General features: G+C 36.5%; 1 protein-coding gene across 1 annotated transcript; it reads right to left on the bottom strand.

Annotated features, from left to right (window-relative positions):
• Positions 1-394: 394 nt before the first annotated feature.
• Positions 395-15,445, bottom strand: LOC112052642 (dynactin subunit 4). Its single transcript, XM_024091816.2, has 8 exons — positions 15,208-15,445; positions 13,696-13,960; positions 8,349-8,503; positions 7,499-7,661; positions 6,504-6,687; positions 5,247-5,475; positions 4,716-4,858; positions 395-3,532 (listed from the first exon to the last, which is right to left on the bottom strand). The coding sequence occupies exons 1-8, from the start codon at positions 15,334-15,336 to the stop codon at positions 3,322-3,324; spliced, it is 1,479 nt and encodes a 492-aa protein (XP_023947584.2). The 5' UTR covers positions 15,337-15,445; the 3' UTR covers positions 395-3,321.
• Between the last annotated feature and the right edge of the window lie 1,001 nt (positions 15,446-16,446).

Raw genomic sequence — 16,446 nt, 5'->3', positions numbered from 1 at the left:
AAAGTAAAACTGTCTGTCTGTTACCTTTTTACAGCTAAACCGTTAACTGATGAACAGAACATTTTAATGTAATGGTAAATAGGACCTTGGAGAAAACCATAGGGTAGTTTTTGACCCTTAAATAAAAATAGAAGGGGGGGTGAAATAGGGGTTTCGAGTTTGTAAGGAAATTCCTTCATTTTTAGAGTTACAGTTTGAAAAATTTGTTCATAAACCATGAAAAATACGAAATTAAAATTTTAATTTTCAAGATTTTTTAAAATTCGACTCCTAAAGTGGTAAAGTAGGGGTTGAAAGTTTACATTGATTTCCACGAGGACGAAGTCGCGGGCGTCCCTTAGTAAACAATATGTATGTCATTTTCAAGGGTAGGTATATAAATAAAAATCCAATATAATTATTTAATTTATATTATTTAGTTTTTAGCATACAACTAGAATAATTTATAAAAGCGTGTAAATTTAGCTCATGAACTTATCTACTTAATTAGTTTTAAATACATATGTGCTATGGTAAGTATATCTATATAGCAGCAGACATTATTGTAGATTCAGTAAATATTAATCAACTGTTCATACATTGTTTTACTTTATGATAAACAATTAGGAATAAGTTTGTAGTTTTTCAAAACAATACTTTGCAAAAGTTAAATCTATTAATAAATAATCTCTCTATTTGTCGATGCATTTTAAGAATAAGTAAAAACGAGAAACATTATTTATGGTATAAATTAATTAATTATACCATTAATAACGTGGTTATGCTGAAAATATACAACAGAAACTGATTTGCCATAACACCATGCATTTTTCGAGATCAAATACATTTTCAATGTATTCTAGCTAAAGCATTTGTCTTATTTTAATTTGGTTGCAATAATGCTTACTATGTGCTGAACTGCAGAAATACAAAAGAGTTTTCAAAGTTCCGTCATTTTAGCTTAAGTTACATTTCAATTTCAGCTGAATTACAACCATTACATAGAGCCTGCGTTAGTCAGACATGCCTCATTGTATGAAAGCTGAGTAAGGTTAAAGGTTAGTAGTTATGTACAGTTGCCAATAATGGAGTTTGGACTGGTAGCTTTGAGAGGTAGCAGGTTACAATGGTGCAGACCCTCAACTGTCCAAGTACACTTAAAGGTTATTTTTAAATATTTTCCTTGATTTTGACGAATGAGAAATCATGTCCCCAATGGCCAGTCACTTATCTTTACAGTAAGTAGTAACCCTTCGAAAAACACTGTTAAAAATTCAAACTTGCAAAGGGTTGCTACGAAGCTAATGGTCTGGTCTGGATAGTCATGGATGTCTGGATGGAGTTCTCCTACCTCACCCCGTGTATGATATATAAAAAAAATTACGAACCCAACCAGTAATCTTCCAATGTCTCTATGGTCTTAACTACACAATAGGCTAGTTGACACTATTTTTACATAGTTCATTATCGTTCTACTAGATTGGAAAATAGTTTTTACATTTTTTTGATTCATGATTACATGAAAATTTCATTTTTTAAATATGTTTTTGACAATACGAGCTGATATCGATATATTTCAGACCCTTATTCCATGTACTATGCGAAATTAATATTGTTTATATTAATTTGATATGAGTCAACTACCTTATTGCCTCCCGTAATTCCTATGGAAGGAGCATGGACTGACAGACTTTAACAGCCAATGAAGTATGTCTTGCTGTGACAGGCTCTCGGCCTATTATTGTATAACAATAATATACAGTTGGGTACATAATGAGAAATTGTTTAAATACTAATAAAACCTGAGTACTCACAAAGTTAATATTCATATTTATTATACAAGTAAACATATCATATTTTTGTTCATCATTAGCAACACATATTCTGCTCAAAGCCGAGCTCGAGTCTCCACTCAGAACGAGAGGGGTTAGGCCAATAGACTACCACAATGGTCCAATGCGGATTGGCAGAATTACGAAAATTGTCTGGTATGCAGGTTTCCTCAGGATGTTTTTCTTTCGCTGTTTGAGACGTGTTATTTAATCTTTTTAAATTATTACCTCAACCTTCGATTTTGGAGGGTGTGTTGGAATCCGGTCCGGGGCATGCACCTCCAACTTTTCAGTTGTGTGCATTTTAAGAAATTAAATATCACGTTAATGGTGAATGAAAACATCGTGAGGAAACCTGCATACCAGAGAATTTCACGGCCTCCGTGGCGCAGTGGTATGCGCGGTGGATTTACAAGACGGAGGTTCTGGGTTCGATCCCCGGCTGGGCAGATTGAGATTTTCTTAATTTGTCCAGGTCTGGCTGGTAGGAGGCTTCGGCCGTGGCTAGTTACCACCCTACCGGCAAAGACGTACCGCCAAGCGATTTAGCGTTCCGGTACGATGCCGTGTAGAAACCGGAAGGGGTGTGGATTTTCATCCTCCTCCTAACAAGTTAGCCCGCTTCCATCTAAGACTGCATCATCACTTGCCATCAGGTGAGATTGTAGTCAAGGGCTAACTTGTAAAGAATAGAAAAAAAAAAAAAATTCTGAATTCTCTGCGTGTGTGAAGTCTGTCAATCCGCATTGGGCCAACGTAGTGGACTATTGGCCTAAACCCTCTCATTCTGAGAGGAGACTCGAGCTCCGCAGTGAGGTGAATTGATAATGATGAGATACAAGCAGACGCCGCGTGATTTTACCCGAGTCGTTTCCGTTCCCGTAGGAATACAGGGATAAAATATAGCCTATAGCACCCGAGGATAGAGTAGCTTTCCAACAGTTAAAGAATTTTTCAAATTGATTCAGTAGTTTCAGAGCCTATTCAATGCAAACAAACTTTGAGACATCTCCGCTGCTCTTGGTCGACATTTGTCTATTTGCTCTTCACGAGATATGTCGTTGGTCGCATGCTAGGCGATCAACGACATATCAAATTGTTGTCAAGTGGCGCTAACATGCGACTAAGTGCAGAGAAATAGACAAAAAATCTTCCAATGACGTCGGAGTTGTCTCAATCTCTTTCGCAATGAAAGAGACAGCGTTATTTTCGCTTGCACTGTTAAATTTTATCTATTTCTCCGGTATACCTTATAATAATTTATCAATTTACTTTATAATTTTTTTATTTTTGTCTATTATTATTATTTAATTTTGTCTATTTACAGGTATAATACCGGTTTCACTTTGGATTAACACATAGGCTACTTTAAATCTCGGAAAAATCCATGGTTGCCATAGCCATGCCATGATTTGTAAAAAACTGAATTCCACGCGGACGAAGTCGCGGGCGTAAAGAATAAAAATTCAACAAAAATGTTAACAATGCAGGTCTCAGGCTACTCCATCGTTCACTCACAGACAGTGCCCAGGTCCAGCAGCACAGTGGTGGTCAGGGTGTGGTCCCGGTGCTGTGCAGACTGTGCTGAGGGTGGCACCGTGTTCCGGTACGAGTACTGCAGAGAGAGGGCCACTTGAGCCGGCTGGCCCACCTCGGCTGATGGGTCGGTTGACACCTTGAGACGGAGGGCCAGCTTGTTGGACTTCCTCCATAGGATGATACTGGAAACATATACTGCTATTAGGGGGGGGGGGGGGAACAAAACATTGCGTGTGCTGCAAGAACTGCATGGGAATTTGGGCAAAAAACATTTAGCGGAATGGGGATGATTACTAGGTTTGAATATATTGATTTTTATGATACATTCGGGTAAATAATGTCAATGTTAATTGATTTATACATAAAAAGCAAAGATTGTCTGGATATTTGCAAAATAAATAAGATTATAAAATTTCAAAATCTATTAAATTTTTTTTATCGTAATTAGATGAAAATTCATACAGTTTTAGCTTCCTTACATTAAATGTGACATTTTTCAATAAATGAACTATAAACATAAACGCAGAAATAACAAAGATATTAGTAATTTTGTTTAAACGCCCATACAAACCTAACGATCAGCGAGCCAACGACGTCACTAAATCGTGCCATTTTGTATGGGGCGTTTTTCAGGGATCCGCGGCAGCGCCGCAAATATGACCCTTTAAATCCCTGTAGCTCCGAAAGTAATGATCGCAGATACCCTGTTACTTTTACAAAATTGCTTTACTATTAGCGTACTCTTAATTTATATACAATTTAAAAAACTGTCATCATCCCTATTGTTTCCCTTGAAAAGATCCATATGGTTATCAATTGTGTTCTAAAATAATGCATTATAGATGCCCAATATTTTTGTCACAAGTATTTTGAACAAAGCCCTTGCCAATAATTATGCTTTATATCGTTCGCTGTTAATGAATATCTTAGAAGATATCACAGTTTTAAAATAATTGAATAGCAATTTCGAAAAGGGTAGGGTTGTCGAGGAATTAAAATAAATCTTATTATTTTCCAAACCAATGTATATTTTTTAATAATAATTACAATTGTGTAACATTTTGGTGTTAAACCAACACCTTCGAAATAGCCTTCGAAAAATATTTATTTTAAAATCAATCTTAATATGTTATTACTTAGATATTTTATATTTGTGTGATGTAATAGTAGTGTCTCAATATCCAACATGTGCCCCTTTCAAAATTACTTATTCAATTACATTTCACTCCACATCAGGTTACTTGCATGCCCTGCGAAATGTTTTTCTATTAAAGAAGACTGCCACTACCACCCTATCGGTGAAAACGTACCGCCACGCGATTTAGCGTTCCGGTACGGTACTGTTATTCGGGTAGAAATACTCACTCGCTAGTGTCATGTTGGGGGTCATCGTCATACTCGGCGGCGTCATCCCGCTGCGCGAGCGTCAGCGTCACCTCCGGTATACAAATCTGACTCAGCGCCGGCATTTGCGGCTTCCTCTCGATGACTTTACTCCAAGTTGTGTCCTGAGAAAAACAAAATATTTATGTCATTACGAGGGACCTCTTTTATCAGGGTCATAAGGAAGCGAGAGTCTTTAGAGCAGTGTGCATGACCTCTGTCTTTGATTCAAAAGGATTAGGTTCGAATCCGGTCTAGGGCATACATCTTGAACTTTTTAGTTATGTGCATTTTGAGTAATTAAATGTCACGTGCTGCAAATGGTGAAGGAAATGGAGGAAAATGTGTGTGAAGTCGTATTGAGCCAGCAAGGTGCACTATTAGCCAGCTCTCTTATTCTGAGAGGAGACTTGTGCTCAACAGTGAGTAGAATATGGGGTGTATGATGAAGATTTCCACAGGTAAAACACTAATGATGACTATAATAATTTACTTTGTTTGAATGAATCTCACCTTCTCCAAATTGAGCGACTTCTCCAACGACTTCTCAATGCTCTTCGGCTCATTCTTCTCGTGAGTCTCGGTAGTCTCGTCAGTCTCAGTCTCGGCCTGGTGGTCGGGCGGAAGAAGCCGCAGCGCCATCTCGTGCGACGTGGGGTTGCTGACCTTTAGCAGCAATGCTGACTGTTGGCCCGGCTTCACGCTCTCATGCGAGATTATTTTCACCTCTGGCATGTGGTAGCTGGAGATAATTTATACCAGTTAAGTGATTGTTGAATTGATTGATGGGGGGCCTTTATTATTTATAATTTATAAGCAGGTCGATAGTATTTTTTACGGATAGCAGATATAAAGTGCTGTTGAGAAAATAATTTTCAGAATTTTTGGAACCCGCATTAATTAGATAAATAATTTTTTTGTTTCATTCCTTGTCTACAAATTATTCATAGACAATACAGTAAAAGTGTTCAAACCAGCCAATAAAAACACCTGGAGTTGAATTCATATCTGGTGTAAGCTGTCAATGTTATGTAATATTGTCAAATAAGACACAAGTTGAAAAGAAATATTAAATTGTAGACAGAGAAGCACAAGAACAAAAAAAAAACCTTAAATTTCTTTAAAAACGCCATAAACGAAGGTCACTGACAATTTATCAGGGTGTGAGTTACAAGATGATAAAAATTCTTAATTAATGTTGTCAGCTAATGAAAAAAATACATTTTAAAAATGCGGATGCCAATTTTTTTTTTTTTTTTTTGCTTTTAAGCTCTATATTTTATGTTCTTTTAAGATAAAAATATTTTGTTCTGCTTAGTTGACTGTTTCCATTCGTACATCATGTGACCCCAACGTCCATCAGCACATCAAACCATGCCTTAACCCTGCCCTATGGTTGCCATGCGGACGACGACTAAGACAAGCTACTTATTTTTAAACTATATCGAATTGTATCTATATCTATAGGTATTTGTTGCGGACTCCTCTCGGTCCCAGGATTTGATCCAGCAATTTCGCCGCTCCGGACAAAGATTAATTTTGCCGCCCTTTCCTTTTGCCCTTTTGCCGTATGTACATATAAAAACGGAACCTTTGTAAGATCTTTCCAAACATAATTTTTCTCCAAATATACTGGGCCAAGTAAGTTTCCAATATAATTATTAACATTATTTCATAATCTGACGTTTCAAAAGTACTAAATCTAATTGAAATGAATGAATTTTGACTTTATTGTCGCCAGCCGCTGCAAGCGCTGCAAGTGCTACTCACAAGGCGAGCAGCTCAATCTTGAACTTGATGGAGCCGGGGTTGTACTCCGGCTTGGTGAGGTTGTGGTCGCAGGCGCGGCAGCGCTGGCTGCGCTTGACGCTGAGTGGTCGCGCCACCGGGTGCAGGCGCGCCACGCTCGCCGGCTGCCACTCGGGCGACGCCAGCCGCTGCGCCATCGTCGTCACTGAGTATACAATAGGAGTAAAAAAATCTTTTGTAGGTTTGGGTGTACTCTTCTATAATAAGATCCCCAAAACTGTGATAGACCTGCCAATGCTTTAAGCAATGTATTAAAAAACATTTACTTAGTCGACGGTACCACAACATTGACGAGTTCCTTAATGATAAAGATGCTTGGAGGCCGTTGGATCAGCTTCCACCTTCACACAGGAAGTAAAACTATAAGAAATGTAAACAGTAATTGTTATCAATTGTAAATTATAATACTGTATGACTTTTTCAATGAAATGAAATGAAATGAAATGAAATGAACTTTATTTGCCTTAATACACTTAATAAATATACAAGATGGACATACAAAATATAAAGTCACAGTGTATTGCCATATAAATGGCGCGCAAATTTTACAATTTATATGATTGTTTGAGTATATATTACTTACCCACAATCATACAATTGTTTTAATTTAGTGATACAATTTAAATTTGAAATAAGCATAAAATTATACATGTCAAAACGAAATTTAGTCTACGTCAGAGTACATAATACACGATAAATAATAATTAAAAAATAGAATAGTTATAGATTAAAAGAAAGTCAAGAAGAAGAAAGAAGTTGCTTCAAAAGAGCAACTGTTGAGTTTCTTGCCGGTATCTTCTCAGCAGAACCTGCCTTCCGAACAGGTGGTAGAATCTTTACAAACATTCAACTGACGTGTCAAAAGTTTTGATTTTTTTTTTTTTGGAGTTACTTTGCGAAACCCTGTATAAGTAATTACCATATGAGTGATGTGTGTGTGTTGCTGTGTCACTCACCCTGCTTCAAGTTGATCTCCCTGAGGTGGTAGTCTTCAGGCAACTCCTCGACCTCGGCACTGGCCACGCTGGGCACGAAGTTGGCGATGGCTGAGGAGGAGCTCTCGCTGGACGGCAGCCCGGCTATGTTGCGAGCCATCGCGCCGGTTAAGCCAGTTTTATCCTGGCACAAAAGTATATAGTGACTGATTAATAGTATGATTTACAAGAACTCTTATTTAGGAGTAAAAAAGTAGATAACTTAAACAAAAACTCAAGTTCTGTTTGCAAAATCTGCAGAAGTTATAAGCACTTTCATATTTATTATAAACGGGAATGCCTATATCCCGGCCTAGACCATCCCTAACCATCCAACAACTTACTTATATCTCAAAAAATATGGGGGTATACCTAGATTCCCTGGGCCCTGTATGGGCTGGTGGGCATTCCCTTTGTTATTTTTTTAATATTGAAATGGAAAAAAAAAATCTCTAAAAATTATTTTCAAAATATCTATCTGATCTGTAAGACCAATATTTTAGTTTCTCCATAGTCTCCTTAAAAATCAATTCACTTTAAAAGGTTTTAAAGTGAATTGGTTTTTACAGGGAAACAAGTAATTAAAATTACATAGCTACTTATATTTTTAGTAGAATTAAATTAAATTATATTAATTAAGAAACAGTAGTAAATAGATATTTTATAGATGTATTTAATTTATTTTAAAGAATATTCCCCTCCCAGTATATTCCAATTAGTCAAAACTGCCTGTATTTGGAATTCAGCATCATAAATACACAATGGGCATTAGTAGGGTAGAACATGCTAACAAATAAATAATAATTTTATATTTATTATTATAAAAGCTTACAGTAAGAGTGATGTATTTCCCCCTGATAGCGAACTTCTTCCTCTCCCTGTCCAACTTCTCCTGTTTCTCCTGCTGCGCTATGGCCTTATAGTAGTCCAGCAGTTGGTTGATGCGCGCCGAGAACGGGTTCGGCCTCTCTGGCCAACCTCCTGAAGCTGTCATCAGAACAATTTGTTAAATGGACAACAGAAACCGTATTTATTATAATATCATAAATTTCTGTTGTCGGTTGAGTTTAATATTGATCATAACATTTATTTTATTGATTGTATGCAATGATATTAAATACTAGATGTGTATAAATACTAGCACATGCAGAATGAGGCACTCAAAAGAGGAAATTTGTAGTCAACTCAATGTTAAGTTGTGCTCAACAACATAAGTTATTTAAACAAATAATACCTAAATATTGTCTACTGTGTTCGAGAAGTGTAACTAAAACTGTATATACATAAATATATAATAGAATTAAAGACAAAATTGTGCATGTGTGCGCTCAGTGTTGTAGCCTATTATTCAGATAACTTTTTGCAGTGATTTTGTAACTAATATATAGTATTAGATTATCATTGATTGTGTGCAAAAATGGGGATGCAAAGAAGTGAGTAGCAGATAATCAATCAATCACAATCTTCATTATTTTCACTCTCAATCTAAAGGGTTGTAATTGTTAATGGTTTACAGAATTTGTGCTGTTTTCAAACTGTAAATCTGTAATTTTTAAATAATCTGTAAATAAATCAAAAAGGTTTTTTTGTCGTGACAACCGTTAACAAAGTTTCTGAGGTACATACAATAGCATAATTCATGGAAAGTAGCAAAAATATTTAAAACTCTATGTAATGATTCCGTTCTATTTTTTTTTTTTACCTTATCTTGGATAGTCTATTTGTTATTGTCATGTATATAATCTACATAAATTCTGTGTCTTTTCTAAACTTTAGTTGAATTAGGTAGGTAGTTGAATAATTACACTTTACAACTGTCATGTCTTGCTACCTAGCTCAATAAACGTTATCTAAATTATAAATCGTATTATTTAAACATAATAGTGGCGACGAGACGAAAATTTAGTGAAAATGGATCATAAAGCAGTGAAGTTTGGTGAATTTAATCCAAAAATCGACATATGGGACAATTACATTGACCGTTTAAAATTTTGTTTCGAGGCAAATGGCATCATGTTGGATGGCGCCAAACGAGCGAATTTCTTTACTGTGTGTGGAGCGGAAGTTTTTGAGACGTTTTTGGCGTTAATTACACCAAGAAAACCGACTGATGTGACATTTGTTGAAATAGAAACAATCTTAACAAAACATTATAGTCCTAAACCAAATGAAATTTCCGTGTCATACAAATTCTATACACGTAACCAAAATACAAATGAAACTGCGTCAGATTACATTGCACAATTGCGAAAAATTAGCTCCAAGTGTAATTTTATGGACTTAGAACGAATGTTACGTGATCGGCTCGTCTGTGGCATGAAAGATCGCGGCCTACAGTACGATCTTTTGAAAAAAGATAACCTACGTTATCAAGATGTTATAGATGCTATGTTAGCCGCCGAAACTGCGGGAAAAGATTGTCACATGATTCAATCTTCTGTCAATATAGAAAGCAGTAACACAAGTACAAACAATACATCTATAAGTTCACCAGTGGAGGCCATGGATGTAAATGCCGTACAGCCCAGGGCTAGCTCGCGTTTATGTTACCGGTGTGGTGATCGTCATGGTGGTGAATGCAGATTTATTAACGCTGTTTGCCGATTCTGTTCTAAAAAAGGACACATTGAAAAAATATGCTTAGTAAAGAAAAAATCTTTTAAGAAGAATATAAATTTTACTGAGGAACCAGATATACGCTTGAATGGAATTTACAGCATTCAATCTGAGACTAAAATACTGCCTTTTGTGGTTGAATTGTTATTGGAAGACATCCCTGTGGTATTGCAAGTAGATACAGGAGCGAGTTTTTCATTGGTAAATGAATACACTTGGAAGAAGATAAAATATCAAAACAAACAGATTACTCTTCGACCAGTGTCACTTACTCTACGCACGTGGACAAACACACCAGTGATTTTACTTGGTCAAACAACACTTCATGTTCAGTATAGAAATCTAAAATGTAACCTAAATGTAATCATAGCAAAAGGATGTGGTCCTAATCTTCTAGGACGGGACTGGTTGAACCCGCTGAACATAACATTGAACATTAATTGTATATCAAGCAGTGATCTTGTAAACATTGACAAGACTATTTCAAAATATAGTGAAATCTTTGAGGACGAGCTGGGTACATTTACTGGTGACCCTGTTACAATACATCTTAAACCAAATGCTACACCTAGATTTCTGAAAGCTCGTCCAGTACCATATGCCATCAAAGCTAGAGTAGAGCAAGAAATTGACCGGCTAGTGGCAGAGGGGGTACTACAACCCTTATCTTTTTCTGAGTGGGCAACACCTGTTGTGCCAATAATAAAGAAGTCAGGGGATATCCGGCTATGTGGAGATTACCGTAGTACTGTCAATCAAGCTACTGAATCGGATACTTTTCCTATGCCGACAGCCAATGAGGTATTTGCTACAGTGGCAGGTGCAAAGTTTTTTACAACATTAGACCTCGATCGAGCATACACACAAGTAAAAGTTACTGAGAGTACAGCCAAAATGTTAACTTTAAATACATGCAAGGGCCTATATTCAGTTCATCGGTTACCATTCGGAGTCAAAGCATGCCCTGGAATATTTCAGAGACTTATGACAGCATTACTGGCAGGAATCCAGGGTGTTTCAGTTTTAATTGATGATATCATAGTGAGTGGTCCTACAATACTGATTATGCAACAAAGACTTGACAATGTTTTAAAACGTATACAGAAAGCTGGATTCCATCTTAACAAGAATAAATGTAAATTTGCTCAAGAAAAAGTAGAATTTTTAGGTTTTGTGATCAATGGAGATGGTATACACCCAGCTCCAAGTAAAGTGGAAGCTATTTTAAAAACACCAGAACCTAAGAATGTACGGGAGTTGCAAGCATTTTTAGGCTTGTATAACTTTTATGAAAGGTTTATACCTCATAAGGCAACAACATTGGAGCCGTTACACAGACTACTAGATAAATCTCAAACTTGGAGATGGACCCAAAGAGAACAGGATGCATTTAATAAAGCAAAACAGTTGCTAACATTTGAAACAACATTGGTTCATTATGATTTGAATAAACATGTAATTCTAACATGTGATAGTTCAGAATATGGCGTTGGAGCAGTGCTATCACATGTTATGGACGAGGGACATGAACGGCCTATTGCAATGAGCTCTAGGACATTAAATGCACATGAGCGAAGATATTCACAGTTAGATAAAGAGGCTACTGCGATTATGTTTGGCATTAAAAAATTTCACAATTATATAGCTGGCAGACAATTTACAATAGTGACCGATCACAAGCCGTTACTAGGAATATTTGATCCTAAAAGACCTATGCCATCCATTTTATCACCTCGGCTAACAAGAATCGCTATAGCATTAACAGCACATGATTATAGTATTACTTACCGACCTGGAAGTCAAATTGGCAATGCAGACAGTTTAAGTCGATGGCCGCTACCAGTCCCAGAGCAAGAAGATCAATCTTTGTGTGAAGTATTGCTAATGGCAGAAAAGGTGGAAGATTTTCCCTACACAGCTCATGAGATAGCTTCCGAAACTACAAAAGATCAGACACTTTCACGAATTGTACATTTCTTAAGATGTGGATGGCCAGGCAAAGTTACTGATAGGGATCTACGAACATATTGGTTGCATAGAACAGAGTTGTCTTTACAAGATGGATGTATATTATTAGGATGCCGCGTTGTTATACCACCATCCCTTCGACAAACCATCCTACGCATGCTTCATACTACTCATAATGGAATTGTTCATACCAAGGCATTGGCTAGGAGTTATGTGTGGTGGCCACAATTGAGCGACGACATAAGTCGACTAGTTCAAAATTGCACTAAGTGTCTGGAAAATAGACGTATGCCTGAGAAATCGTCTCATGAATGGATTCTTCCATCAAGAACATGGTCCAGAATACATATCGATTTTGCAGGGCCATACATGAATAAAACATTTCTTATAGTAGTCGACGCTTTTTCTAAATGGCCTGAAGTTTTTATTGTAAGTAGCACAAATTCTAGAACAGTGATTGGCCATCTAAGAAATTTGTTTGCTACTCATGGTATTTGTGAAACCTTGGTCTCAGATAATGGTACTTCCTTTGTATCTCAAGAAATGAAATTATTTCTAGAATCAAATAAAATAAGACATGTGACGTCAGCACCTTACCATCCTGCCACCAATGGCTTGGCAGAGAGGATGGTACAAACTGTAAAAGACAAACTACGCAAAATACATGGACCATGGGAAGTTAAAATTCCAAATATGTTATTAGGCCTACGTGTTACACCATGCTCTTCTACAAATAAGAGTCCTTCAGAGCTTTTAATGAATAGACGCCTTCGTACTGTCATGGATACTTTGCATCCAGATAATATACAACATAGAAAAATAGAAAGTCAAGTAATAAAAAATGCACAGCAGAAAAACAGACAAAGTAATATAGGACAAAATGTAATGTATAGAAATTATATAAAAGGACCAAAATGGTTACCTGGACAAATCAAGGAAAAAGACGGTCCATCCAGCTATAAGGTACAAACAGGAGAAGGAACCGTCTTAAGACGACATATGGACCAGATTATTAAAGTAAAAGAGAGTGAGAACCTACCACCAACAAGTGGAACAAGTGGTGGAAATAATGAAATAATTGATGATACAGAGACAGGGGATGATGATAAAGCCAATCAGGAAGAAGAAAATCAGTATGAAATAGAAACAGACCCTATAATTGAAATACCGAGTGCTGAGAAATGGGAGGAGATATTAGGAATACCTAAATCAGCAGAGATTGATATGCCCGGAGGAAAAATTAGAACAAAAAGAAATGTTTATCATAAAGGTCCATATTATAGGCCGAGTCGTTCTAAGGAAGATGATGGTTAAATTTATGTTTATGCTATGTATATCTTTTAAATACTTTGCTATTGTATTTGGGATTTAAATTTGTTACTTACTTATTAATTAGTAGTTAATTAGTAATATACTTGGGAGGAAGGTATGTCATGTATATAATCTACATAAATTCTGTGTCTTTTCTAAACTTTAGTTGAATTAGGTAGGTAGTTGAATAATTACACTTTACAACTGTCATGTCTTGCTACCTAGCTCAATAAACGTTATCTAAATTATAAATCGTATTATTTAAACATAATAGTTATACATACCGACAGGCTGATCAGGTATGCCAACGTCACGTGACGTCCACCGACAATTGAAACATGACAGATAGTACATCTTTTTCGCCTGTTTGTTTTCCACCTTTGCGTCACCAGCCGCTGGGTCCTGCCGGGTCTGGGCGAAGGTGGCTCGAGTGGACAGGGTGTGGAAACAGCTGGGACAATCAAAGCAGCTACTGCATCTGTTCTTTTTTAATCTCGCTTCAGATGACGGCATGTTTTCTAAGCAGTTTGCACAGTAATGGGAGTCCACCTGAAATAATGTTGTGATTGAGACATTAGAGTTGTGGAAAGTGTCAGAGGATGTGATCTGCAAAATCACTAAGTATATTTGTTCAAGAATAGATCAGACAAATATATCAAGCAGCAAGTAGCCCAATATTGAATACTGGCACATTTATGATAGCTGTTTAATTTATTATGAAACACAGCTCATGAGACTAATATAGGCAATCCATTTATTCACTGTAACTAAACTTCTAAACTAAACAGAGTCAAAATCAGAGTATGCCCAAATAGACTAGAAACTTCTTATTCAATTAATATGAATAATACTCACAATAGTTTAAATTCAATGATTGCTGTTTAATCTTTACTTCTTAACTATCTTTAGAAGGTTAATATGGTTGTAGGTGGTCTGTCTCTATCCCTGGATCAACTAAACTAATTTTGATAATAATTCTCTTACCAATACAATGCCACATAATTTGTGATTATCAGGAATAAATGTGAGTAAAACTGTGGTGAGTCTACTAGTCTTTACTACAATAATAATATTTGGATTTATCATCATCAAATTATTTTTGATGGCCCACTGCTGGCAGGTCTGGGTCATTTTCTATATAACAGAGGTGCAGGAAAAAGAATTTGGGCTAACCACTGGCTACAAGAATAAAGCAATTTGAATAATTTGACAGGGAGGTAGTTTATAGTTAGTAGACATCCATTAAGAACAGATTTTGCTACAGGGCCAGATAAATTTCTAAGAGCAGACAAAATTGCAGGCATCTGCAAATATGAAATAAAACTATTTGTATTTGTTTTTTTTTTGTTATTTCAATTATACAACAAATGTCTTATCCGTTTTCAAACTTATTGACTAAAACTTGAGAACAAAACTTGGTCTTGGAGGGGTAGTCTCATAATTAATAATAAAGCTGTTTAGCATGATAAATATTTATTGACTTTTGTGTGACTTATTTATTTTATTATCTTGTTCTGTAGCTATGAATAATGTGAATCTGAATAGTGTAAGTAATTTTATTTTTCTAGTTTCATGGAGTGGAGAAATTGATAATGTCTAAGCGTGGGATTGGCTACAATGAAATGGAATAACAAATGAGTTATGGCGAAGGTAGGTCATGCTTAAAAAAAGATATCTTTAACTATATTTCAAGTTATAAGATATTTTATCTGAATTAGTAAAAATGTACACACTCACAGCTATTTAACAATTATACTCTTTCATTTAAAAAGAATTAAATTAAAGTAAAAACTTACTTCGTGACAGATACAGAAACCGCATCTTATTTTCAAGCAATGCCGGCAGAAATATAGATTTGTAATAGGTTTCAACTGGCCGCAAGAGCACACATATCTCACAAAGTCCGGTTGGGTTAAATAAGCCATCGTTACTTGTTTATAAATCAAATTACAAGCCTTTGAAAATCGCTAAATCCTTGATTGAAAAGAAAATGCCAAATGGTATACTGACGTTTAATGTTGACTCATTTTTTGACACTTGTGATTTGACTTGACAGCAGTAAATAACGGGAAGGCCTGTCAATGTCATGTGAAAAATGTTATCAGCGGATGACATTGACAGTGTCAGAGTTTTTCCCTTGACGTTGACAGAATGGTTTTTTTTTCTCTCCATTTCCGTAGGTAAAAGGCAAAGGTATTACAGCGTACAGCCAGCCCATTGCCACTTCAACTTCACGACTCGCTGAACTATATCAATGACTTTGGCTTATCTGCGAAACTCCTCGTTTCTGAATTATTCACGCAGAGAAACTCGCTCAGCGCTCCATCGCTAGGTGAGCGGTCTTAGCCACAGATTAATAGAATAATATGCTCATAACCCTTTTATAGACCTACAGATAGCGACATGGGCAAGGAACATATTTACTGGACATGGGTCTCCGATCAGTAGGCCATCACTGGCAGTGACAAGACGCACTGTGCGAAAACTTTTGCCTTTAGGTAAAAAGCACGAGGAATTTTGGACGAAAAGATGTCGGGGAATTTTCCGAACGCTGCCCAACCAAGTTCGATCCGGAAGTTCACTTCTTCCTGAAAATTAGATGATCTACGTTGACTGAGTGTTTCAATTTAGTTCTTTAGACGCATTGTTCAGCGCAGAATCTATACGTATTTGCTTTGGCCTGCTGGGGATACCATTACTTAGCAAAACCATTTTTTTGGGGTACCAACTGCTCTTTTTTGATTCTAATCACATCATATTATCGGCATGATCATTGTCAACCCTTATCGGCTTACTGATGAACTCGAGTCTCCTCTCAGAATGAGAGGGGTTAGGCCAATAGTCCACAACGCTGGCCCAATGCGGATTGGCAGAAGAAAATTCTCTGGTATGCAGGTTTCCTCACGATGTTTTTCCTTCACCGTTTGAGACACTATTTGAGAGATATTAAATTTCTTAAAAATGAACACAACTAAAAATTGGAGATGCATGTCCCGGAATAGATTCGAATCCACACCCTTCGATTCCTGAGGGTG

Source organism: Bicyclus anynana, chromosome 12 (assembly GCF_947172395.1).
Source record: "Bicyclus anynana chromosome 12, ilBicAnyn1.1, whole genome shotgun sequence".
NCBI lineage: Eukaryota > Metazoa > Arthropoda > Insecta > Lepidoptera > Nymphalidae > Bicyclus > Bicyclus anynana.
Note: the sequence above shows the minus strand (reverse complement) of the source record. Positions and strands in the feature narration are given on the sequence as shown.

Bases quoted from the DNA above. Each gene is read 5' to 3' on its own strand.
- LOC112052642 (XM_024091816.2), bottom strand. From the start codon at position 15,336: ATGGCTTATTTAACCCAACCGGACTTTGTGAGATATGTGTGCTCTTGC. The intron at 7,662-8,348 runs GTAAGCTTTTAT...CTTTTGTGCCAG, and splicing joins GGAAATACATCACTCTTACT to GATAAAACTGGCTTAACCGG. The intron at 4,859-5,246 runs GTGAGATTCATT...TGTTTTTCTCAG, and splicing joins AGTCGCTCAATTTGGAGAAG to GACACAACTTGGAGTAAAGT.